The sequence below is a fragment of the Lissotriton helveticus genome, chromosome 4_1, assembly GCF_964261635.1.
Source record: "Lissotriton helveticus chromosome 4_1, aLisHel1.1, whole genome shotgun sequence".
Taxonomy (NCBI): Eukaryota; Metazoa; Chordata; class Amphibia; order Caudata; family Salamandridae; genus Lissotriton; species Lissotriton helveticus.
In genome coordinates, this window is record NC_136063.1 from 1,625,670,170 (window position 1) to 1,625,696,300 (window position 26,131).

Sequence of the window (26,131 nt, forward strand, 5' to 3'; positions counted from 1 at the left end):
GTCCGAAACAATACAGGAGGAAGGCAAAAAGTTCAGGGATGACCCTGCAAAAACGGCCAAGTCCAACAATATATATTTACTGAAAATGTTATAGTTAGGTGTGATAAAAAAAGATCATCTTTCATTTAGTAAAAACCCTAGAAATTCACAGAAATAAACAAAGGTTAAAGTAACATCATAGGTAGGTGAACTTCTCAGTGACAACATTAAAATATTGAACTAAAAAATCACAGATATTCACCAGTTAAAGTTAGCAGCACTAACTATAATGTGCACCCCCGCCATGTACAGCTCTTAACCTCACATATGACATGACTCAAGAAATGTTCCATGATATAATTTATGACATCACTGAGGAAAGTAAGATTAAAATAGTTCAGGAAAATATTTGTCATCATTAATACCATCACATATACAACTCCCTTAGGTGTGGACAGCATGCATTTTGTGCAACATTGACCGTATACCATATACTTAACAGCTGGCATATTTCACATTAACAATCAACCACAGATATATGGGAAACCCTCATTGAGTATTGTATTCAATCTGTATACAACTTCTCCTAGAAAGCCAAAACAGTGAATGCCAATTCCAAAACAAATTCCTTACTACGGACAGTTTTTATCTGTATCAAACAACTGACACACACCAAAGCTACATAAAGAAATTAAGTTAATATCAGTAGACAACTGAGTAATGTAAACAGTGTTTACTCTATGGAGAGAGTTCATTATTAACCCCCCATTGAAAATAGTAAAACTCTCATGAAAAATACACCACAGAGTATTGTGTAAAGAATCTAGTGAGAACAGTGTACATTCTGTGTAACAATTGTCAAAAAAGACGCTATTTGCTCAAAATAACCATAACCAAATTATGAAGGTACTAAAGATCATACTACCTGCACCCTTTTACAGAGGATGCCTCTTTAAAGTTTCTTGCTTCACTTCCAATTCCCTAGTTCTCGACTGAACAAAAAGACAGTTTAATTAAACCAATGTCATCAATTGAATTTCGGGAGGCCTTGGACTATATGGCTAATACCAAGGCTGCAGGGAATGATGGCATCACAATTGAGCTGTCTAAGGAATTTGTTCTGCTTTTCAAGATTTTCTGATTATACATTTCAATGAAATTATCTTTGTTGGGATTTTTTCTACAACATTTACAGAATCTATTGTTTTAAGTTTAAAAAAAAAGAAATCCTCATTTATTCCGAATTCATATAGGCCATTTAGCCTGCTAAACACAGATTACAAACTTCTGATGAAAATTGTAACTAATTGTTTAGCTTCTGTCGCTCAGAAATGTATACATGGGGACCAGAATGACTGTGGAGAAAACGTTACAGCTAGCCCACCTTCTGAAGCAAAACAAGCACACATACATATGTTAGTACCTGGATCTCCCACTCTTCTAGGTTAAGTAAAAATGATCATGCTGACACGATTATTTGTGATAACACAGGGCTGATTATAAAAGTTAGCATCTACTGAGTAGAATTATTCTCCTATTGGAAACCTTTTCTACGGAATAAAAAGTTGTGAGGAGCACATGCATTTTGTAAACACTTACACCCATTAGTTGGACTCAGGCTGAGCAAAATTAGGTACAAAAGTATTGCAGCAGTTACCTGCCACTATGTCTACTGTAAAACAAATGATCACACTTATTGGATGATGTCATCAATGACGAGATTTGAGAAGTCATTAGTGATCTGGAGAATATATAAATATATATAGATATAAATATATAACAACAGTTTCTCCCCCGTTGTAGAAAGAAGGTGAGTCGCACACGGAAAACCTATGCAGCAGCATTTATTTTGTGCCAATGTGGAGCAATTTCCGACGCGTTTCGTTCATGTCTCTGAACTTTTTCAAAGGTCACACAGGCAGGAAGGAGCTGAGCACGAGCCACAGGTGATGTTAGTTGATATAACATTGCTGGCCCTCTAGTGGACATAAATATATATAGATATATAAAAATATATATAACTGATTATTTCAGAGGAAAAAAAAGTTAAAGGGACGTTATAGTTAGGTCAAAATGTCAGATAAAAATATTGTTATCCGTGAACAAAACCAACTGGAATTCACCAGTTATAGTTATCTCTAGTCGCTTTATCCAGTCATGCACCGCTGAGGCTCTGTGTTTTTTACCCCACCCACCCTCGCTGAGCTGAGCGGTGTTCGGAGGTTGTGCTGAGAGCCACACTGCTTGGCTGATCAACTGGAACCTGCCAGGAGCCTCAATACCATCACAGTGACAAGTAGCACTCTACAAATCTGATTGATGGATTGAAAATTGTTGAGCGGTGCGGGGGAGCCCCAAGGCTTCCACTGACTCAGCTGGCTCCCCACCAGCACCCATACCCCGTGACAGCAAAAGCTACTTCCCTCCAAGTGGGTTCCCCACTACCTACCTGAGGCACTGATAATGCCAAATTCATTGGGACCAATGGAGGGAGCCTCAGTGCACCCGCAGCCCCTGCAAAACTCCCAGGCAGCACCACAAATGCTGGCGGGAGCTGGTGCAGCACTTTTCGGTGCTCTCAACCAGGGGAACAAAGTTGTATTTCCCGCCCAGGAAATAGCAGGCAGGGAACGCCTGCACTCTGTTGCGCATGAAATAGTGAATTAGCAGTGCCCAGGGGGATGCGGTCTTGCCCTGGATAAGTCTCAAATCAGGCATCAGTGGATGGTGTCCCTGAACTGATGACTAGCTTGTGGAGGGGGGCTGCACTCCCCTCCATAAAATGTAACATTTGGCCCTAGAAGATAGGGTCTCCGGTGCCTCTAAGATATAAGGGGATAGGAGCCATATGCCTTATAACCCGAATTAAGCCGCCCCAGGGTACAGGGACCCTAAGGCCTCAGTAAGACTCAGGGAGTGGGGGCCACACACCCACCTCCCCAAATTATGCATACTGGACATGGCATACTCAGGGAGGGGGTCAAGTGCCCCTCTCCATAAAAAAGGAAACCAGTGACCTCTCCGGGACCTAGCTCACCCCGGGGGCAAAGTTTTTAAATGGGCAATAATCTACCTATTTTCCTTTTTATCAGATCCACGATCTGCAGATCCTTATGAGATCTGCAGCACAGATGAAAGAAAAATTAGTGTTTGGCCCGGGGGGCATTCCAGGGACTCCCACCAAGCACAGGGGTTATTATATCCCTACCCTGCCCCGATATGCTTTGTCTTTTTTTTATTCAGGACAGTGGACTCAGTCCCTGCGTCCTACAACTTTGTTGATGTGGTGGCAGGCAATCAGATCTTATCTTTGGATCTGTTGGCTCCGCAGATCCTCTGATATTAAATGTGCATAAACTTTGAACGTTAATTCTCAAACCATAGTGAATGGATTTACACTAAATCACAAAAAGCACACTTCTGGACCAAGTTATAGCTTTCTGCTAAATTTGATATCATTTTGCTGAGCAGTTTTTGTGGCATTTTTGGTTCAATTTTCCAGCGGAAATTTTTTTTAATTGGGGAAACGTGTTTTGGTAGTCCCTCCCAAATTTCCTTGCCCCCCTCTTGACAGATCATTCTGACACTTTCCAAGAACATGATAAGGTAAATGAGACATTTTTGGGAAGGTTTTGTGAAGACTTGTCAAAAGGCTCCAAAGTTGTAAGCAAAAACAGATTATTTAGCTACACACACACACACACACACACACAGCACTCCCCCCTCCCACAACCCAAAACGCTTAATGGATTTACACCACATTTGGCAGAAAGCAAGATCTTGGTCCAGAAAGAGGACTGCTTTTTGCGATATGGTGTAATACCCAGGGGCTGGGTCAATGATAGTGTCCTGGGGTCCCCAACCCCCAGGACACCATCTCTTTCCCTCCCCTCATGTGCAGTCAAGGAAAGAGCATCTGTTCTCCCACCGGCCAAGAGCACAAAGCTCCTCCAACCCGTAGGGAGAACAAAACATTTCCTTGCCCTACCTGTGCTTTCGGGCACGGAAATTGATTGAATTGCTCCCACCTTGTGGGAGCTAAAGATAACTGGTACTGTGGGTATGGAGTAGTGCTGGCCTTTGCTAAGGTGGAGGAAAGTCACCCCACTGCTCTTTGAGCAGGAAAAATAAAATGATAATAACTCTGTTATTATCATTTTATTTTTTCCCTGGTTCAGGGCTGGGTGAGGGTGGGCGGGACTGGGGCACAAGGGAAGGAGTGGTTTGCATACTCCAACTGGGCATGACTGCTTGGCCGTCTGTCTCTGGTGGCCAAACAGTCATGCACACTTTGCATGTTCCCCAACAGGCTGCAATACACAGCGTGATGGGGAACATGTCCAGGCCCTCAGTCCCCATCTGAGCGCTGATCCACGGCACTCAGACCAATCACAAGGCTGCATTGTAGCCTCCTGATTGGCTAAGGGGAGCTAATCACAACGCTGCCTTGCAGCCTTGTGAATGGCTATGGGAAGCCTGGCTGCTTCCTGGTTCAGGGGCTCGCCAAGAAGCGGAGGAGATACACGGCCGGCAGAAGATGTAAGAGGTATTTATTTTAAAATGTAGCCACCCCCGCAATCTCCACCCCAGCCCCTCCACCCTAATTTCCTGCAAGCTGCTACTGCTCTTGTTGTACCCCTGATGGGTGCAAGCAGAGGAGCATGCAGGGCTGCAGGGTCTTATGACCTCTCTCCGTAGCCCCAAACGTGACACCAGCTGTGGAGTGCCCCGGTTAGGCACTGGGGCCTTATATCAAAATAATATATATTAATGCCAGCTCCTGCAGGAGCAGAGAGTCGTTAGGGCTGCAGGGGCCCCAGAGCTCCCCCCACAGCCCAAAAAGAATAATAAATGTGTTGGTGCCCCAGTGGACACCCCTTAATTTAAGTAAGAATTGCCATCTCCTGCCCGGACCAATAAAATAGGGGTGCTTGCAGGGAGCTGCAGGGCCACAGGCACCCTGGGGCTCCCCCTGTGACCCCCCAGCAAAATAATAAATGGGTGTCCTGGGTGGGACTGGGACACCCAAAAGTTTTCAATAGAAATAGCCAAAATGTGAATAATTAATGAGTGTCCACAGACCTTCATTTATTATTCACTGCTCTTTTCAGGAGCAACCCCAATGCCCTGCAAGTGATATTTTAAAAATAATGGTGGTGCATTTGCCCCTTCTAGGGACATCACCAAAATAAATAATAGAAGTTATGTTGTGGGGGGCTACAGGGATCAGTAGCTCGCAACATAAAAAAGAAAAACAGTAAATCTCATTAAAACCATAACCCTAGGAGTACTTACTATACTTTTTTAAAGCATTTCCTAAGCTGGAGCGCATGCTCTCATGTTCGGAATGTAACTATCTCTAGTGGTTAGTTCTATGATTGCTTTTTCTGTACAAGGCCCTCTTGTGATTGTTTATATGAGTATATATTTTGGGCTGAAAAATGTTATTGACACAAATCATAACAAACTTTTACACAAATCAGACACATGTATTTCTTTTTTTAACTTACAATATGTCTATAACTACTTATTTACACATTTGTCACCCAAAAATGTATTAATAAAAGCTATGTAAAAATAAAGAACAACAAATGTAGTTTAATAAAACTTTACAAATTATTTAAAAAAAATCAATATTCATAAACACTGCATTGTGTGCATTACTGAAATGTATATTTGATCAAAAATATTGGTGATTTTTTAGAACGATGATAGATCTGCTTTATGTATAGGGGGTTGGGTGCCAAGGGTGGGTTAGTCGCAGTTCAGTCCGTGCCACTATAATGCCGTCACCACAGGGGTTGATTTTGCTTATCGTGATAAAATATTAGTTTCCGTTAAAAAAAATCCTAGAAATTCACTGAAAAAAACAAAGGTTAAAGTGACATTATAGTTTGGTATAATAATTAGAAAAAAATGGAAATTCACTGAAAAAAACAGGTTAAAGTAACATTATAGTTAGGTGAGAATTTCAGTGATAAAATAGTTTTTTAAATGTACGAAACCACTTAAATTCAGCAGTTATATGTAACTTATGTAAAACTAACTTGTACCCTAAGGTATCTAAGGCGCTCCCTCGCCAGACACTGCTTATTACCTCACATATTACATCACTCATGATATCTTCTAAAACATCATTGATAATATCACTGCAATATTTGCAATTCGATTATCGATGAGAAAACTGTGCTTTCTTAGGGAGGCATTCCATGGGTGGGGCATGTGTGTTCCCACACACCCAGCCATGGATTTTGGTACATTTGTAGATCTACCATGAGTGGCAGACTTGGGAATGAGTCAAAATGCTATGCCTTCACAGGGGACGTGTAACAAGGAGAAATTCTTTCTATGTGTCCTACATTCTGCAGCACAGGCAGAAAGAGAAAAAATCCTCAAAGGATGGTGTCCCTTCCTGCACAAAAGCAATCCTGTCTGTAATGCAGGCACGCTTGCACCTTGCATTGGCCCTATGCAGCCAAAAGTGCATCTTGATAGATATGGTGCATTCCTGCCCTCTCCCTCTCATGCAGAGCAGTAGGGTGTCGTGCTGTATTGCGTAAAAAAATGATGAATATTGCCCTTAATATTGTTTGCAAAAGGTAGTTGCTGCACTGTGTTTCAAACAAACCAGTAATTGTGCAAAACAAAACATTGGGTGCACCTTGAGGCGCCATTCATGGCATAGTAGGGGTGATTCATTAACTTTTTTGTGAAACTAGGTTTGTGAACAAGACATTCCACAGACATCATTTGACGATGATTCTGGTTCTCATAACTGTAATCTGTTGCTGTGCACACTTGCACCTGAAATTTGGTACCATAGAAAGTCTTCCATAGTTATTCGCATTGAAGTGTAAAGAGGTGGCCACGCTGAAGGGAGTGCGCATCCCAAAAATCATAACTTCAGGATATTCACTATCATAATCAATTACTCTTTATAACCCATTTACACATTGAAACAAATGCCATACAAAAATTGAGGCAGGTGCACAAACATAGAAAAGATTCACAAAGGTTCCTTTTTGTCAGGAGATGTAGGGACAATAGTTTCTCCTAGGGAAAACGAGGTTTCAAGGGAGAAAAAGAATCACTTGGTAGTGTACGTTCTTGTAGTAAGTACTACTGTAGATTGTCAAAGAAGTAACTGCACAGGACCATGAGTATGCATGGGAATCAGTGCCTTTTGCTAATTTTCATATAAATTCCTGGCATTTGGGGTTGACAAATCCAGGAAAGTTGGAAATGTACACACAAAATGATGACGGGTATGCACAGAGAATCACTAAATTTCAAAGTTTTACACACGTGTAATCCTGGGAGTCAGACCTTGGTAAATGCTGAGAAAGTTTGAAATCTACACATACTGGAGGAAAATCCTGTGGTACATGGATTTCTGACTTTAAAACTTCTGTTTGACAATCGAGCCTGGCTGCCACCCCTACAAGTTACACATACTAACCGTGGCTCTCTAAATCTGTCTCGCCAAGAAATAGGAAACGGGGGACTGCATGGTACTTAGGAACAGCCTAAAAAAAAAAAAAAAATAACACCTTTCCGTCAACAAAGCTATGCTGGAGGTATTCAAGCAGTCATAGAGTCAAGGCTGCACCGAGAAGCTATGCTGTATTAATACAGAGATTTAGGTTTAAAAACAAACAAGAAGCAATAGAACAAAGCTCATGGCTTATTATCTTACCTGTGTTTTTTACACCAGGTGCTGGTTCTTCATTTGTAGATAGGCTGGAAAGAGAAGTAGGAAAGTGAAGTATGTTTCCATTGTAACTGCGTAAATAACATGACCTTTTGTGCAAGAATTTTCTGTTGCTTCAGTAGATGAGCACGCCTTTCTGTAGGGTGGAACATGTAGGTGTCATAGACCGGGTAATGTTACCAGAACTGCAAAGTAAATTAGACTCCAGGAAGGGGTAGAGGAGCATCTAGGAAAATGCTATTTTAAGACCACCCACATATTTAAGTATTGGTTTTTAAAAATGGAAAGGAAGTGGTTCAATGGAGTCAATCCCATCAATAACTTTAGTGCACCCCCCTTTTAACCGTGAACTGCACACCTGGGAGCTGGTGAACTGCTCGATCTACAGACAGACAGATTAAAGAGGTCACAGAGAGATGCTTAACAACTATAAGGCAAAGAAGCCAGAAAGGACAATAAAGGGCTGCACATTTTTTGAGGGGAAAGGGAGTATTCCAAACGTAAAATACATTGTTGCCTGGATCAATTACATCGTAATATTTTACTTGAATCTACCAAAACTGAATGCAGCACAGGGTGGGACAATTTAAATGGCATTTTCCTTGCTTACGTTTCACGAAGTAAGGGATGCTTTGAACAGTTGAACACGTTCTAAGTTGTACATCACATCCTTCAATAGTATGTGTTCTCTGCACGAGTAACATCTCACAGTCAGCGAAAGCAAGCTTCGAACTCTACGACCACTGAGAGGCACAAACTTTGGGGCATATTACCAAGGGCCTTATCGCCGCTTTGGCAGGAATTTTTCCAGCTAAAGCGGTGATAATTTTATCGCCCTATTACCTAGCTGTCGCTAACACCAGTTAGCGACAGCTAGTAGGAGATAGCGATCATCTTGGGGCCCACTTTGCCTGTCAGCGATAATTATCGCTAATGACATGCAAAGTGGGCGTGCCAAGATGCTAGCGACTGGAAACAGTTGCTAACATCGCTATCTCCTATTACCTACTTTTGGAAATATTCGCGCTAAGCGCGAATATCTCCAAAAGCTAACGCCTGCCCAGAGCAGTTCTTAGCCATGTTATCCAATGGTAGGTGGATAACATGGCTAGAGCATTAGATCGGTAATGCATGAATATCGCTGACTTTTCAGAGATATTCATGCATTTCGGCCGATTTTTATTGCTTAGGAGATAAACCTTGATAATAGCAAGGCTTCTAAGCGATAAAAATAGGTGAAGCACGGCGATAAAATTATAGCCGCCAACCAAGCTGAGCGATAATTATCGCTAATTCTTGGTAATATGCCCCTTTGTTCTGCAAAAGGAATTTGGACAATGATTTCCACGAAAATAAAAAAGAACTTTTTGTGTACTCGTTAATATTGTGAGCATAAAGCGTTGTCGTGACTATTTAAAGGAACGAGGAAACTTAATGCAATCACCCCCACGTAGGAAGTTTTGTGGAAAAACCCTATTCTAAAAACAGACTGCGCTCACTATGGAAGCTGGACAAGTGTCATTCACAATGTCCCCTTAGGCAAACACTTTACGTTTTTTCTCCATGAAATATAACTTTCCATCAAGAGGTCAAACTGCTGTGATAGGAATGAGGAAGCATTGGGACCGGTTCACAAAGGCATTTACAAGTAGGGGCCTTTGTGAATCGGCCTGCACACGCTCAGCTCCCTATTAGTAAAAGTGCAAAGAGGGCACAGTTCCTTTCTATTTGAACTAATTGTATATTATTACCAGAGCATTTTCATTTTAGAAGGTTAGGACCCAAGTCACAAAGGCATGTAAAAGTATGTAAGGAAATAAAGAACTGCTTAACGTACTCCAAAATGAAGCGTGAGCAAGCCCTGTTGTGAATAATTGGGTTTTCACATACTCTGGAACCCTTGAAATGTGGGCCCAGCGTTACTAACGCTTAGCTCTGAGTTTGTGTTACTATGTTAATGCTGAACAAAGCGTTGTGGTGGTATTAACTTTCCAATACAAATCAGGATTTGAGTTGGAGAGTTGGCCAAAGTACTGACTACTTTGCATTAAGGGGGCCTTACATGAGTGGTACATAGTAATTCCCATGGAACTCCCTATGGATTTTGGGGCAAATCAGAATCTACTAAAAACTGTAGACAAGGATTTGCGTGAAAACCTTTGCCTTCTTTAGACAGGCATACTGGAAGAGAAATGTTTTTGTTTCCTCATACTTTTCAAACTTTGCTTGTGTGCTGCATTGCAAGGCAAAGTAGGAAAATATTGAAGCATATCTTTTGTACTAGAAGATTACCCTTCCAGTCTGGGTTTGGCCTGCTGTGGCTGTTTCTGCCAAGGAGAGTATAACATGTTTGCTGTGTGCTGTGTTTCCTGCTTGAAGGAGATCTACAAGGGCTTGAGGTAGAACTTGCTTCCTGGTCTGAAGTGTCAGAGACAAAAAGACCTCCCCACCAGCTCCCCTGAACTTCCTTGCTGGGAGTTCTGACCTGCCAAGAGGTGCCTGTCCCTGAGTTGGGCCTCTGTAGGTTGTTCCTGCTGCTGAGAGCTGGGAAAAGAGAAGCAACTAAAGAAGCGTGATGCATCTGCGCCAGCCTCTGACACATCGCAGCTGTGCCGAAGAAGAAACCGATGCAGCCCACTGCTGGAGAAATTGCTGCAGCTCAAATCTCATGCACTGATCTCCGAAGTCGGAGATCACCGCACCTATTCCAATGCATGTCCTGCTGTGCAACTGCAAGAACCAACGCATTGTGGGCCCGCGGCTGGAGAGATCAAAGCAGCGCCATTGCCACCGCGGCCGCATCGAGAACTGCTGGATCCCTGATCCCTGATCCCCACGCATTGTACCAGGGGACCAAGTCTACAACAATGCTGGGGCTGCCGTAAAAATCTAGCGCACAACCTCCCTGCACAGTAAGAACCGAGGCATCACCTCCTCTTCAGTAAGGAACCAATAAATCACCTCCCCTGCGTTGGTGTAAGGAAGAGACGCATACTTACCCTGGAGTAAGGAACCGACTTATCGCCTTCCCTGAGCGTAAGGAACTGACGTATCACCTCCCCTGTGGCTGTTTTTGTTTGTGATTTTAATGCATCCAAGGTACTTTGTGTGGAACGGGTTGCATCTGTAAGTTGCTATGGAAAAAACTGTTTTTACCTTCTAAGAGTCATATTTTGATTACTGTATGTTGTAGGTCTGTCCATTTAGTCGTTGGAGGTGATTTTAATTGACATTTTGAGCCCTTAAATGACATTAGTCCCAATATCACTAGTGAAGAAGAAGCTGTTTGGTCAATTCCATTATGTAATACCTATCCGACCAGGGGATGGTTCCCTCTTGTCCTTCAATTGACCTCACTTACAATAACCCACTCATTAAGGGCCTGCAATGGACGTCTTCCAGCAGATAACTCGGGAAACTCAACCTTTCACAAAATAGGGCAGGCATCTATAATGGACTACATATTGGTTGATGTTGAGATCTGGCCCAAAATCCAGGATTTTGCTGTGTATCCAAGATGCAAAAGCGATCACAATCCATTACTCCTGGCTCTATGTATCCCCCAGCTTGGGAATGCCCAATAGTACTCTACCCAACCCCCTCTTAATCTAGCCACTAGTGAAGGAGGTAGAAGAGTCCGTTGGGGTACACTGGCTGTCTCTGACGAGAAAATGGCCATTCTGCATTCCGAGATCATCCCTTTTCTTGAGTCTGCTTTTAATATTATTGGCAACTTTCAAGACCAATAATCTTTGATATTGATGAAAAACAACCATCATGAGATGTTTTTAAAATTGGCAGCCTTCTTTTATATACATGATAATAATAATAATAAACTTGACCCCAAATCGAAACATCCATGGTTCAATAAGGCTTGCAGTGAAGCTAAAACTGCACTAGTACTTAGAGTCAAGAACAAGGATGCCCTAGCACTAGACTAGCTAGGTCTCGCTTTAAATCCATCTTGGCTGAGGCAAAAGTAGCCTGGGAAAATGAAAATGGGGAGCGATTAGGAAAGCTTTGGATAGCAGAGATATGCGTTCCTTTTGGAACATAGTGAAGTCAGGTCATACAGAAGGTAACCTGGCCATTGCTCCAAATTTAGCAGAAGAAACCTGGAGATTACATTTAAAAATGTTATATTCCAGGTCCGTGAATGTAACTGAATCTCAGGGGTTAATGGATGTCTTTCATATTTCCCTGAACATGGCACCACCTCCCTGCACTCTGTTGGAAGTAAATCTGGCACTGGGCAAGTTACTTCCTAATGAAGCATCTGGTCTGGACAGAATCCCTGGTGACCTGTTCAGATCAGAACGGGCTGTTTGGGCTCCCTACCTCCAGTCTCTATTTAATTCGATCTTTCAAGGCATGGAGCTCCCCCCAACCTGTCTTGGTGCCGAGATTATTCCAATTTTTAAAAAAGGTTCCCCTTTAGACCCGGCAAATTACCGGCCTATTAGCCTCATTGATGTCACTCAAAAGATTTTTGCGTCCTCTTGGGGCGTTTGCAAACCTGGATGGACGAGTCAGATATCCTTACCCCCCCTACAAGCAGGATTTAGGTCCAGAACTTCGACTTTAGACCAAATCTTTAGATTACAATTAATCTACTGGAAGACTGTAACCTTGGGAGGGGGTAGTCTCTATCTGACCTTTGTGGACCTTAAGTCCGCATTTGATTTGGTCCACACTAAGCATCTATGGGGTTTGTTATTTTACATGGGGGTGCCGGTTTATCTTTGCCAGATCCTAAAACGCCTACACTAAGGCACCTATGCTAGGGTTAGATTTGGGAAAAAAGGGTGATCTGACAGCGCCTTTTTCGGTGGAGCAAGGGGTCAGGCAGGGATGCGTGTTGGCCCCAACTCTTTTCTCTCTTTTCCTGAACGGCTTAATAGATACACTCTTAGCTGTAAAGGACATAGACTCTTCAAGGTTAGCAAACAGGAAAATACCAGCTTTGATGTTTGCCGACAACACGCTGCTCCTCTCTAAATCATCTATGGGCATGCAGAGTGTCTTGGATGAGTTTAGCTCATTTTGCAGGAAAAAGAATTTGGAGATTAATATCAAAAAAACGAAATATATGGTCTTCCACACAAAAACAACTAACTGCCCACACCCCCAAATGGATGGAAGACCTTTAGAGAGATTTGAAGTTAACTCAGTCCTTGGGAGGCATTCTCAAAGTGTAAAAAAAATGCTCCCAAAAAGTGATAGGCCCTCCGGCAGAAATTTAGAAAATACAAGCAAGGGGAGCATCTCTTTATGGTGCTGAACTTTGGGGACACTGTGCATCCCATCCACTACAGGTAACTGAGAACACCTTTGTCAGACAGTTGCTAGGGCTGCCAAAGAGCACACCCCTAATGCCGCTTAGGATGGACCTTGGTATCGGTCCCATATCTGACCTCATTGCCTCTCGTCCTCTCCTTTTCTGGCGTCGCATATGGAGCACGCCAGAACTAATCAACTATAGGGAGGAACTGAGGGAAGTAATGTGTAAATTGGGGGCCATAAATCTACCATGGTTGTCCTATGTCAGGAGTTTGTGCTTTTCCCTAGGCTATGGTAATTTATGGTTGAACCCAGAGGACTCTTGTTCCTGTATCCAAAAAAAAGCCTTAGTCACAGCTGTGAAGGAATTTAAACTTGCCCACTTAGTTAAGAGTACGATCTCCTGCTCCTTGACATCAAGGTTCCTTGATGTCAAACAGCAGTATAAACTAGAAAAGACCTTGGATAGCATCCAACCTTTTATGGCAGAAAATTATTTATACAATTTAGATTTGGAACCCTTCCACTAGGTGCATCTACAAATAAATGGAAGGGTTCAGTCCAATCTCTGTGCCCTGGTTGTGCCGCCGCGGAAGAGACAGAACTTCATGTAATACTTTTCTGTCCTGCTTACAATAGGTCTAGATCGAAGTGGGTCTACCAGTTGTGTAGAAATCTAGGGGTAAGAAATTACCTTGAGGTTTTTAGGCTACTTAAATATGAAACTTCACCACTTTTTGTATTCACAACCTCAAAATTCCTCCTTGCAATGTGGTGTACCCGTAGAGGAATCCTAAAGGGAAAAGAGCAGGGTAACAGTTGATGTTGCTGTTTGCACTACTTTCTCACTCCTTTTGCTGCTACGTAACACTGTAGTGAATGAGATGATAGTAATTATGTCTATTTTATTGCTTGGTAATGTAAGTTTTTAGCCTCATTTCCCTAATTTTTTTTTTTACTACGTAGTCTAATTGAATATGTATATGAAGTATTAGTGTTGTTTTTAATGTCCTCATATATTGTATATTAATTGTGTCCTGGGTTCCTCCTGCGTGTGCTTTCGAAATCTGGGGGCTCGGGTAGTTACCCATCATGTGTTATAGCTGCCATTGATGTAATCTATCCTTGTATATTATCGATCTTAGGCTCTTGATGATATATTTTAACTTGCCCATTTTGCGCTTTCCTTACTTTTTATGATCCATCTGATGTGTGTATATTTTATTGTGCTTTTATGGCTGTAAAGCCAAAGTAAAGTATTTTGACTGACTGACTGACTGATTATTGTAGGTTGGATTTTTGTTGCTTTGGTCTTGTTTGGTTTAGATAAAGATTACTTATTTTTCTAAACTGGTGTGGTGTCCATTTGTAGTGCTTTCACTGTATGACTGTATATGTGCACAAATGCTTTCCACACTGCCTCTGAGATAAGCTAGTCTGCTCGTGCCAAGCTTCCAAGGGCCTGAACAGGGGATATTTTAGAAGTGTATCCCTCTTACTCTGACAAGGAGGAAGGGTCCCTACTTGGACAAAGGTGCAAACCATTGCCAAGTAAAGACTCCCATTTCTAACAAGAGCCATATCCTAAAAGATATGTTTTTCACTCTCACTTTCACACAACGCAGCAGAGAATCTTTGGTTTCTTTGGTGTTTAGTGGTGCATTTTAGTATATTTGCTCCTTGGTGTGTCATGTACTCAGATACATAGTGCAAATTGCAGGTGGTTAGCTCCCCGAGGGATGTTTACAGGAGCAAATAGGATAAAATGGAGTAGTAAGCAGTTGATGCATGACTGCGTGTAGCTTAACACTTCCCTCCGTTAAACATTTCCTAACCTCACAAGCAATGCAATGGTCTTCCATAAGAATCTCAAAACTCTAATGGAGAAGTGTATCCTGCATGAACCACAAAATTATCCAAGTCGGAGGCTCCAGTTACTACAGGTGTTATGGTTGTAGAAAAGATGAGCTCCATCTAAGATGGAGAAGGCCTTTGCTCATGAGTGTGTGAGGTGCATACTCTTGTGGTATCCTATGTAGGATTTTGATGATGGTGGCCCTAGTGGACTTCCTTAGTTATGCAGCAGGATTTCCAGATCAATGCTTCTTAAATTTGAATCCTAGCAGTATTTGCTGCAGAAGACTGTGAGGAGCTGTGGAGGGCTGTATTCTAACCCGTAATGCAGACCTGGGTATTCTGCTGTCCAAGACTGGTAGCCTGAGACTGGTCTTCGAAATTTATTTTACCACAGGATCCCAGTTACTCCGGTCCGAGTAACAATTATCCCTACAGAACTGCAATGGCAGAGATACGACTCTGGTCTCCCAATTGACGTAAGTATTGTGTTCTTCTAGCCAGCATACTGCAACCAGTTTGGCATAGATAGGACATGTGATTAGATCAAAAGGGTCTACAACCTTTACACCGGGGTCAAAACACCACGGTGCTACCACGACTTGCGCTGGAGGGTGCTCTAGACTAAGGAATAGTAGATTTACTATTCCAACACCTTCCCTACTGTACGTAGGGTGGAGTTGGAATAGTAAATCTTACTATTCCTACGTCCAGCACCCTACAGCGCAAGTCGTGGTAACGACTTGCGTTGTAAAAGATGCGTTGTGATGTACCGCGATCATTTTGATCGCGTTGTAACATCATACATCCAATCAAAAGTAACCATTTTCTTATGGCTACCTAAGGACAATAAGCGCGGAACTGTAATAGATGTCACAAGACCTTGATTTTGTGTACATGACATGAAAATGACTTCTTCCTGATTGAATGTGGAGTCTCTGGGCATGACTCCAGTCCATGTACATATCGGAGCCACCAGAATCTAACTGGGCAGGAACAGAGAGAGACTGGCCAGGATGGAGTTGAACATCAGCTCTTACAAGAACAAACATGAATTCTGTCCACGGGGGGAACTAAAAACTTTACAGAGGACGGGACCCTGTGTTTCCCTGAGTCTTAGAGGATTGATTACTGCAATTCTGAAGCAGGTAGTTAGGAATCACACAATAGAGAAACAAACCATCCCTACATCTTTGTTCACTTTCTGCATTGACAAGGTACCTCAATTGGGTTCAACCTGTATTGGCTCATCAGGTACCTCAGATGAAGGAACAACTGTCTCTAAAAATCCAGAAAGAAGGAGTAGAAGTGAACCTTTAGTTTCTCCATTTATCCATCCTCCTGTCCTTAAGTCATTGTTCAAGATGTTTGTGAGACCAGAGTTCAAAGAATCTGCAGAGGATGCCCTGTGAGAGATCTCTCAGGGAAAATCCAAAGTACTCACCTATTGCACTCAATGTTACAAGCGTGCTGCTGAGTCCACCTGGGTGGAACAAACTCAGATGACTTTATTCTGGAGAGGGCTAAAGGAGGAGTTTAAGGATGAGCTGGCAAGAGTTCCCTGAGCTTCCTCATTTTTTTTAAACTTGTAGATGAGGTTCTCTTGATTGAATTTTGCAAAAATAATAAGAATAATTATTCAGTGACAATCAGAGGAGTTGCCCAGGCTAGAGATGCCCTGGCCAAGAAACAAATTAAATGTCCCACTTTGAAGCAGTCAGAGGAAAACTGTCTAGTTCAACAGGCATAAATAAACCATCCGGTCATCTAAAAACAATTTCGGCTCTATAGGATCTCCAGAATACTTTATTGTTGAGGGGTGGATCGCCACACGTGGCGTGGGTTGCTTGACAAAGGGTCTCTTGTACCCATAACAAAGAACTGGACTCCAAGGGTCATAATGTTGGCATCCTGTTTAAGCTATAGGAACACGCAAAGCTTTTAGAAGTCTTTTCCTGTAACTGCTCAGTTGACCATTGGCAACTGAACCTGCCATTGAGCCTGCTGTGGGCCTCTGCCGCAAAGAGTATTGTCACCAGCTCCTAGACCCTCCTAACATATCATGAAACATGAAGCTTAGAAACGTTTTGGCTCCAAAGACCTCCTGAGGACTTAGACAAACATGCTAAGCAGATCTGATGTTGGTGTGTTGCAGCTGGGCAAAAGATATTCAAGTTGCTTCTGCTCCACGTTTTTTAAGAGCAGCAAGCACAATTCAGCAGGACCTCACCGAGAAGGTATCTAGCCTTGTGGAGCTCCCTACAGCTATAGTCTGCAGCCCTGCACCACTGGAAGGATCCAATATCCCAAAAACATGACTAAGTAGAGTGAAGGTGTCAAAAGTATCCTGCAGACAAGGGACCTTCCTTGGGTGGGAAATTCAAATTTCACCTGCTTGCAGCTTTCTTGCCAAAATTCAACGATTTCACTGAGACCTTGGCCAATGGCTAACTAACAACCGGGAGCCATCGTTGGCCACAGCCTGATATCCTGACCTACTGATGATTTTCTGTTTCAGAGACTAAGGCCCTGAGTACAATGCCGGTCAGATGAGCATCAGACTGGCATTGTGTCAGAATGGAAACTGACTGACTAGTATGTTATGTTATGGTATTTGCACTTGTAGAGCGCACGGTTACCCTGGGGTGTCCTAGTAGTCACCGGTTCCATCTGATGTATTTCGATGCGACCACCCATGAGGTGGGCAGAAACATACATTTTTCCATTGTGGCTTGTGTACCGGACGGAAAAGGGCTGCAGCACAACCCGCATTGGAAAAATGGATGTTTCCAAACATCCAGTCACCGTTTGCCTGGCACCATCTGGTGCTTGGCATGCGGGCCTGGATGTTTGGGGGGGCACCACCGGTGCCCCTCGGGCCTCATAGCAGAGGCCCTGCTAGTACCAACAAATTCTATTTCTGACAGCCTTTTAATGGCAGTTGGACAGTCATTGAAATGCTGCCTGAAAGGGAAATCGTAATCCCTACGGCGGTGCCTAAGCAGGCAGGGCAGATATGGATTGGCTTCTTGATCAGAAGGCATCCGTGGCTTTACTTCAGGAAACTCAAATTAGGAAATCTAGAATGTCTTCAGTTAAATGGTCTCCTTTCCAATTATTACATTATTTGTCAACATCAGCCTCTCTTCGAAGAGTGGCAGTTCTTGTTCATAGGAGGGTCAAGGGTTGGTTGGGACAGGTGAAATTGGATAGATTTGGTAGATGGACGGTGGCAGAAATTCATATTAACAGAGAAAGATATTTCATGGTCTCCAATTATGGCTCAACTCTAGATGATCCTCAGTCACTATATGAATTGTGTCTTTAGTTCACCAATCATTCCAAGAATATAAAAATAGGTGGAGAATTTAATTATGCCAATAAACCAGACGTTGATATTAGTAGGTGAGCTATACCTCAGTGCAAACCTAAACTGGCAAGGACAATGCAGAGGATTACGGAGGAGCATAGTCTGTTTGATCCTTGCTAAGAGGTTAACCCGAAAGCAAGGTGGCATACTTTCTTTTTCTTGCATTATTGCCCAGCCTTGAGGATAGACTGTTTTCTCACCTCTAAGTATATATTCAAGTTGTTGCCTCTTCATATATATCAAATTCTTTATCGACCGCACTGTTATTACTTTAAATGTGCGTTTTCCCAACAATGCTGCTATGCACAAGTGCTGATCTTGAACCAGAGCATTACTTGCTGATGAATGTTTTATCGAACAAAACAAGGCGCAATCTATTCTGTGTTTTGAGGAAAATCAACACTCGTCTTCTTTAGAAAATATCAGGTTAGCATTTAAGGCAACTATGAGAGGGGAGATTATCACTTTTCAAACCTATTCTAAGAAGTTAGTGAGATTTCAATTTAGGGAGCGTTCTGATGATGTCCACTAGGGTAAGGTAAATCTTTCCTATTAAGCTAACTCTTTACTTTTGAAGAAGAGAGAGCTAGTGAAGTATAAGCTACAGCACTTTTTGATGGAGAAGCAACTTATAAACAGCAGAACGTATGGGCAACAATTATGCAAGGAAGTCGAAGCAAGCGGGAGGCTGCTAACCTGGCAAATCAGAGCACAAAAATCTAAAAATGTCAAAGATAAGATACAGGATCCATCAAAGAGTACTTTGCTGGGGGAGGCCTCTTTAATTGAGGAAGTATTCCATCAGCATTTTGCAACTATATGCACAGCTGGCTAATCCCTAAGGAGGAGTGATTTCCTGGGCTTCCTAGATAGCATTTGCCTCCAAAGTTGTCTAATGAGGCAGCACAAAATCTTATTCATCCCTAGAGTATAATCAGAGCTAAAGCCTGTGGTTGGAGCTTTGCCCAGGTGGAAGGCACCAGGATAGGATTCATAAGAGTAGTATCAGATCCTTATCTCAGAAATAAAAGACCCCATTATGGCCCTGTTTAATAATATATTGCCCCCTTTACTGAACCCCTGGGGTGTTCTTTATGCCAGAGTGTGGAAGTGAAAGCGGCAGTGCCTGGGATATCAAAACATATTATATGCAAATTACCATATGTTATATCTGGCACCTGGACGGGGTGGGGGGGGGTTGAAGTACTGTTTGGTGTATGTTCCAAATTCTCTAGGTTCACTGGTTACAGAGTCAACCTCTCCAAAACAGGGTTTCCTCCTCAAAACCGATGCAACAGCTCTTCCCCAAAATCTGCAGAGTATTTGCCAGCAAAAGTAAGGTATTTGGGTTTAAAAATCTGTGAAAGATTGATATGATTTAAACTGCCCAGCCTTGGTTGCCAAGATACAGAATATGTTGGATCATGGGGGAAGGTGTCGATCTCTATAATTAGGAGAGTGGCATTAGTTAAAATGTGTATTTTGCCCCTGATAAACTTTTTCTTTACATCAATTTCCTGTGTGTTATGTAACAATTTCTTTCAGCAGCTGAATGCGCTAATTAGTATTTTTATTTGGAACAAAGTAGCGCAAGAATCAGCGGAAAGAAGTAGACTCTATCTACTCAACAAGGAGAGGATGTGGCCTAACGGCTAGGGCGGTCGATCTCAAATCTAGGGAAACGGGTAAGAGTATTGGAAGTGATGCTCAACATCCTGTGATTCTGGGGATATCACGTAATCTCCCCGTATGAATATGTCCTTGTGTAATACAACTGGTGCACATGTAAAGCACTCTGATACCCGATACCACTATTTATAAAAAAAACTTTTATTTTTTAAAGGAGGTTTATCCCTCCCAGATTGGAAAGTATATTATTTTGTTGCCCATTTAAAAATAGCACTGAGTATGTTTTTTTTTAAGTTCAATAAGACTTTATTAAGCAAAATAACAGTACATAATATAACAAGTAGTCATGGAAGGGAGGAGGGGGGGGAGAATCAAAATACAAATTGTAAACGAGGGTATAATAGTAAACAAATCATTTGTGTTGGTCTTGCTCCACCCCTAACGCTACTTTATTTCACATGCTCTTTTTATGCAAGGATGTACATGTATTTTGGTTACAGGTTTGGGCCCAAATTAATGTTATTTTCACACTTGTATTCCCTTATCGCCAATTAACTTGTTTTTGGGTAGTCTCTCTCCTTGTTGGGATGGAACTACTCTTTGTGGTCGCATTGTGGATTTGTTATTAGCTGTTGCGTTTCAACAGATTACTGTTAACTGGAAAAATTTCTCTAATATTTCTTTTAAAGCATGGTGGTATAATATATGTCATAATCATAGACTTGATAATGCTTTTGTTTTTCCTGCCCAGTTGGCAGCCAAACGTGCATTTCTCTGGCTTCCTATCACATTGTATTTAGATAGTTGTACTACACCTTTATTTCGTCCACACCCCGCTCAACAGGAAGTCACCAAACCCCCATGATGTCCTTGTCATTCCATTCTTTTTTCATTATTAATGTGTGTAGATTTCTTTTGTATTTCCTTAATAGCACTGAGTATGTTGATTTGGCTAAATGAAAGACTTTTGACAATTCTTTTCTATGGGCCTTGTTTGAAGGAGCTGTATTTTGATTAGATCCTAATCTCCTCCAAGAAAAGAATCACAAAGCTTTTGGCTTTTTCAACTATTCAAAGGTTACGAATCCTCAGCATCCATGCCGAAACTCCTGTTAAAAGTTTGTGTACCAACGAACTGTTAGGCGTAGCTGCTAGATTAGAGAAGCGCAATTTGGGCAAAGTCAGGAGGTGGATAGTCAACAAAGCTCTGACTTACTGGTAAGCAGCCCATTTCAGTCTACTGATACTCTGTGTGCAAAATAGGTTGTCATATCTGCAGTTCAAATCTATTTTAAGGAAATATCAATCGTTGCAAATTGAAATAACCTAGGAGATTGTCTTTCAATATATGAGTGGTTATATAAAACAGAGATAGTGGATATAGTGGTTGAGTTCAGGAGAGTCTCATTTTCAGGATCAGTTTTGCGCTGTACAAAGTAAATTAACACAAGAGAATACACTGAATTTAACTAAGGAGCAATGGTTGGAAGCTTCTGTCTTTGGTTCTAAAATTCTGAGGGGCCCTAACGTTTGGAAAATGCAATTGTACGCTCGATAAATGATATTTATACCCCGGCTCTGTTACATAAGTGGAATTCAAATAGATCTGAGAAATGTCATAGATGTTCAGAGCATGGTAGCTAGATTCATATGATCTGGGAATGTAACAGGGTGAAAACTTTCTGGTGAGGGGCTTCTGAGGTGTATGTGGGTCTTCTTGGGGAAAATATATTCAGTAGATTTTAATGCAGTATTATTATAGGCTATAGGCTGCTCACGGCATTTGGGTAACGTCCAGCTCAGGCACACTGCTAGTGATTCACCGCAATGTCTTGGGCAAGGCCAATAATTACTGCTCTTTGGAAATCAGCTTAACCACCTTTACTGCAAGCGTGGTTCAAGAAAATAAATAATGTTTACTCCGAGGAGTTGGTGTATGCAAAATGTGTAGTCAAAGGAAGAAGCTTTTTCAAAGTTTGGAAGTGTTCCTCTCCGTTCATTCTGAGCTGCAGTAGTGGGGAAATAAGAATATGGAGGTTGAGACTGGACTGACTAGAGTAGATCACTGTAGCACTATATTTAAACAATGTATTTTTGCAACAAACATTTACATCTCAAGCACTTTAGAAAGTGGTTATTATGAAAATTAGGCTGGAATCAATTTCTAACAATTTGAGTGTAGGTAGCAAGCGCAGCCTGCTTGTCTAAACATATCTAATTGAAATTTAATTGTGAAATATATATATGCACTTGGCGCTTTGCACAGTGCAGCTTGGAAATTGCCCAGCGGGCACTTTAGATATCATGCATCAGGAACTGCACAAATTAATCATATACTCTGGAATTTAATTTGAATGTTACTGTGAAATATATCTGCTCTTTCTGCCTTGCACTTTTGAAAATTGTACAGTTGGTGCCTTCAAACAACATGCTTCAGAAAGAGCATGTACTAAGAAGTTTTTCAGTCATCTTAATTTTTATGATCGTCTGTGCTATGTTGTTTTTTATGCTGCAAGAAACCAAAAATAAAAATAACTAAATTAAATTAGAAAAGAGCATACCTTTTGAGCATCAGCAATAAAAGGTTGGATAAATCCAGCCCCTGGGCCCAACCCCCTCAGGTAACCAATCCATCATCGTACATGGCCAAATGCTGTATCCACTGTGGGGTTGCCAGCAGGGACTAAAACCAACTATCCACCACACAGTTTGGTCCCGCTTAGTATTGGGTTGTCGCAGGACCTGGCCTTCAGAAAGGCCCTGTATCCTGCCCCCGTGGACAGCCAATCCTCCCTTGGCGGTCAACACACCACTGCTGACCAATCCCCAATGTTTGCACAACCCCACATGATATCGACCCCTCATTTCATTTTTTTTCATGGTACCCTGGCCCATGGGGAGGGCCATGCCTGGTCCCGTGACATTCCTGAGGTTCCTCACAGGTGCCTCGCTGGGTTTCACTAGAGTGCCACAGGACCTCCAGCACAATGTTCTTGAAATTAATCCCCCTGGGGATTCCTCTGGGACTCCATACAAGGGCCAGGGGGGGTAAGGTGCCCTTATCCTGCCCCTTATAGTTTCTTTTTTTCTTAAATTCAGGATATGGGACGGAGTCCCTTATCCTGTAATATTATGGTCAGGCAAAACCTGGCTAAAGGGATAAAAGCCCTCACGGCTAATCAGAAAGCTCTACTTTTTAATTTGTAGTACTCCTGTGAGACCAACCATCTAGATATCTCTATTCTTTTTTAAAGTCCAATTTCTCAAACATGCCTGAACAGATTTCAACCACACCACAAAAAGCAACCTTTGTGAGAAAAGTTATAGCTTGATGCCATTTTATTTTTGTAATTCTGTTCAGCGTTTTTTTCAAAAATGCTTCTTAAAATTTCAGTGGTGAATTGCATGGGAAAATGCTTTTTTGGACCCACCTTTTTCTCAGTCCCTGCTCGGTGGATCATACTGAAATTTTTTAGGAAGGAGCTGAGGTGGATACACTTTTTTTTAAAAAGGTTTATAAAGATTCGTCAAAAGGCACTAAAGTTATTATCAAAATTATTTATTTATATTTCAAAAGATATATCCTGTAAATAGGAGACAAATCCCAATCATGCAATCCAGCTTTTCAAAGTGCTCATTCGTGGAAAGTTTACATCACATAGCATTCCAAATGGACCACACTAAATTTCGGCATACATTTGGGATCACACACGCATGACCAAGACTCGAAGTGGGAGCCAATATGTATTGAGAAGCTAGATTGGATGTAAATACTCATCTCATATTTTTTATTACAATGGTTCGCTTGCACCTGCTATCAGAGCAGCTTTTTAAAGAAGGGCAGTGATCTAAGCCAGCGTTTCCCAAACTGTGGTCCGCGGACCCCCAGGGGTCCGTGACACATTCCCAGGGGGTCCGCCGGACTGGAGTGCCTTTCATCATCAATACTGAAGCGCTAAGTGAATCCTTTTGTTTCACGTGCAAGCTTTCAACTGAAATAAAGGTACTTCACCTTTAAATCTGCACGTCTCCTCTGCATAATTTCTTCGAAAACACCTTTCAAGCGCCCATGCGCTGCTACAAACCTTGTGAATGACAGCGAGGGGCTCTGGCTGTACAGTGCGCAGAGGCTGTGTGTGGGACTGTAGCAGGCAGCTCAGATTCAGAGCTCCGGTCTCAGGAATTCAAGCATAGCAAACCGGTAAGTTTCTTGGAAGTTGTTAAAAAAAAACCTTCCTGAAACTTTGGATTCCAGAGGCTGCAAGCAGTGTTTGTCTCGTTGATGCGCAGTGACGCCTCTGCCAGCAAAAGCGATACTAGACCAAGGTATTGGCGGACGTGGCCATTACAAGTATAACATAATGGTGTTTGCAGCATTATACCTCGAAACCGCCAAATCACAGGCCGAGCCTTCCTCGCCACTCTTACGTGTCTGAGAATAAAAGTGCATTTCCCAATCTCTCCTGCTCTGCTTATTTCTAAACTTGCAGCTCCTCATCCCCAGAGAGCACTGGTAGAATGAGTCTACCCCGCCATAAGGCAGTGCTTCTGATTATGTTATGTTTGGTTTTGTCTTACAGTGGAATGTATTCATGTCCCACACATTAGTAAAGCCATCTCAGGAGCGTACGGGGCCGCTGCCAGCGCTCTCTCTGCTCGAGGTATCCCAGATTCTTGAGGCCTTCATTGGTGACACATTAACCCTTTTCAGAGTGTATAGACAACATTCTTGGAAAGAGGCCATTGCAGCTAGGCAGCCTTTGAGTGACAAACCTTATCTCTGGTTTCAAGCACAGTTAGTCCTTATTGGACAGCATCTTTGGGTAGTATTGTCGTCACCACTCATGGCCTGAGGCTTGTGGAATTATTTCACTCCTAGTTATGTTCTCTTCGTGCTTGACTTTACAAGGGTACTGAGGAAGTGTAGTGAAGACTTGCACTCCGGGGATCTTCAGTATTTGGAACTCTGATATGGTGTGACAGAAATAATTACACTCAATAGTCTTATGTACAGACAGGGCTGTATCTTTGAAAAAGGGGAGGGATTTTATTTACAGGTAGGAGAGTACTGCAGTTAAAATAATTTCACAAAATCAACAGTTAGTAAAACACAATAATATCACTTATCTGGTACATTTATCACCTGGGCACCATATCTAATGTCATCTAATGAGTGTGTCAGCTTTTCTTGGAAACTCAATGTTTTGCTGCGTTTCTACAACTGTTCAAAGGGGGCACAGGTGGGTGCTTCAATGTATGGTTTTGACTATAAATTATCATGTTTCCTAGTTTGCTGTCCCAGAATATTTCCTCTGCTTCATAGACCAGTCTGAAGTTGGATCATCAGTTCTGAGGTGGCAACAGGGTACCTGTGGGTTCTGGATGGCTCATTTATTTTTGACAATCTCATGCAGGCTGCAGTCCACAAGCCTTCCTTTCTGGATCTTGGCAGATAGGGCCCTCTGTTTCTTCACACTGGTCCATAGAGCTACCTCCTTCAAGGTTACTGTAGAGGCGATTTTTCCAGTATTTATGTCAGGTCCTTGCAGATAAAATCCCTTTTAAACATCTCTCTGGGCACAGCTTTCTTATAAGTCCAGATGAAGTACATCTATTGGCTGGATGGGGCTTTGGGAGACTGGTTGGATCTTGGTGCCAGACAGAACCCACTTTCCTTATCTGGGCCCAGTGCATGTTTCCTGGCTTGCTTCCAAGACTCGCTGGAAGGCAGGTTGTGAGGCTGGTATTGATTCCTAAAGTTACGTGAGTTAGATTGACCTAAACCGGATACTCTCTGCCATGGACTCTGGTTGCTAGATTATGGCCAACACTAAACGAAGGGGATGGGGGTGCACAGAGTTTGTTTGGTGCAGCAACAGAGATGCTTCTGTGCAGGGTCTGGATTGTATTTGCACTTAGCTCAACAAAGACTATAAGGTCCCAGAGCTCAGATTTCGTGAACTGTTTGGTAAGCAATTTGTTATGGCAGCAAGATTAGTAAAGATATCCTGAAAGGGAACAAGATTTTTGTGCTGCTTCATCCTGTTTTCCATATTACACCTATCATCTTGTATACACAGTCTTCCTGCAGTATCACAACACTCATATGAGATCACTGATTTTATTCTCACTAACATGAACAAAAATGAATGTGTGTCCTCATGTAACGTAGCTGGTGCTATGTAAAGCGCTCTGATACCCGATTCGGGTCAAGTTCGCGCTATATAAAACTCTGCAAAAAAAAAGGCAAAACACCAGCATTCCGGCACCTCGGACCAGGAGGAGCACTTGAGTGTTTAATTAACATT

At 42.2% G+C, this 26,131-nt stretch overlaps 1 protein-coding gene across 7 annotated transcripts in view; it reads right to left on the reverse strand.

Moving 5' to 3' along the window:
* The window catches only part of ITPRID1 (ITPR interacting domain containing 1), a 462,385-nt gene that overhangs the window by 261,382 nt on the left and 174,872 nt on the right, over positions 1 to 26,131 (reverse strand). For 3 of the 7 annotated variants that reach the window (XM_078688261.1, XM_078688262.1, XM_078688260.1), the window contains exon 3: positions 7,676 to 7,719. The exons of the other annotated variants lie outside the window; for them this stretch is intronic. In XM_078688261.1, the coding sequence (XP_078544387.1) occupies positions 7,676 to 7,719 (44 nt within the window). The remainder of the gene's footprint in view (positions 1 to 7,675; positions 7,720 to 26,131) is intronic. 7 annotated transcript variants of the gene reach the window in all.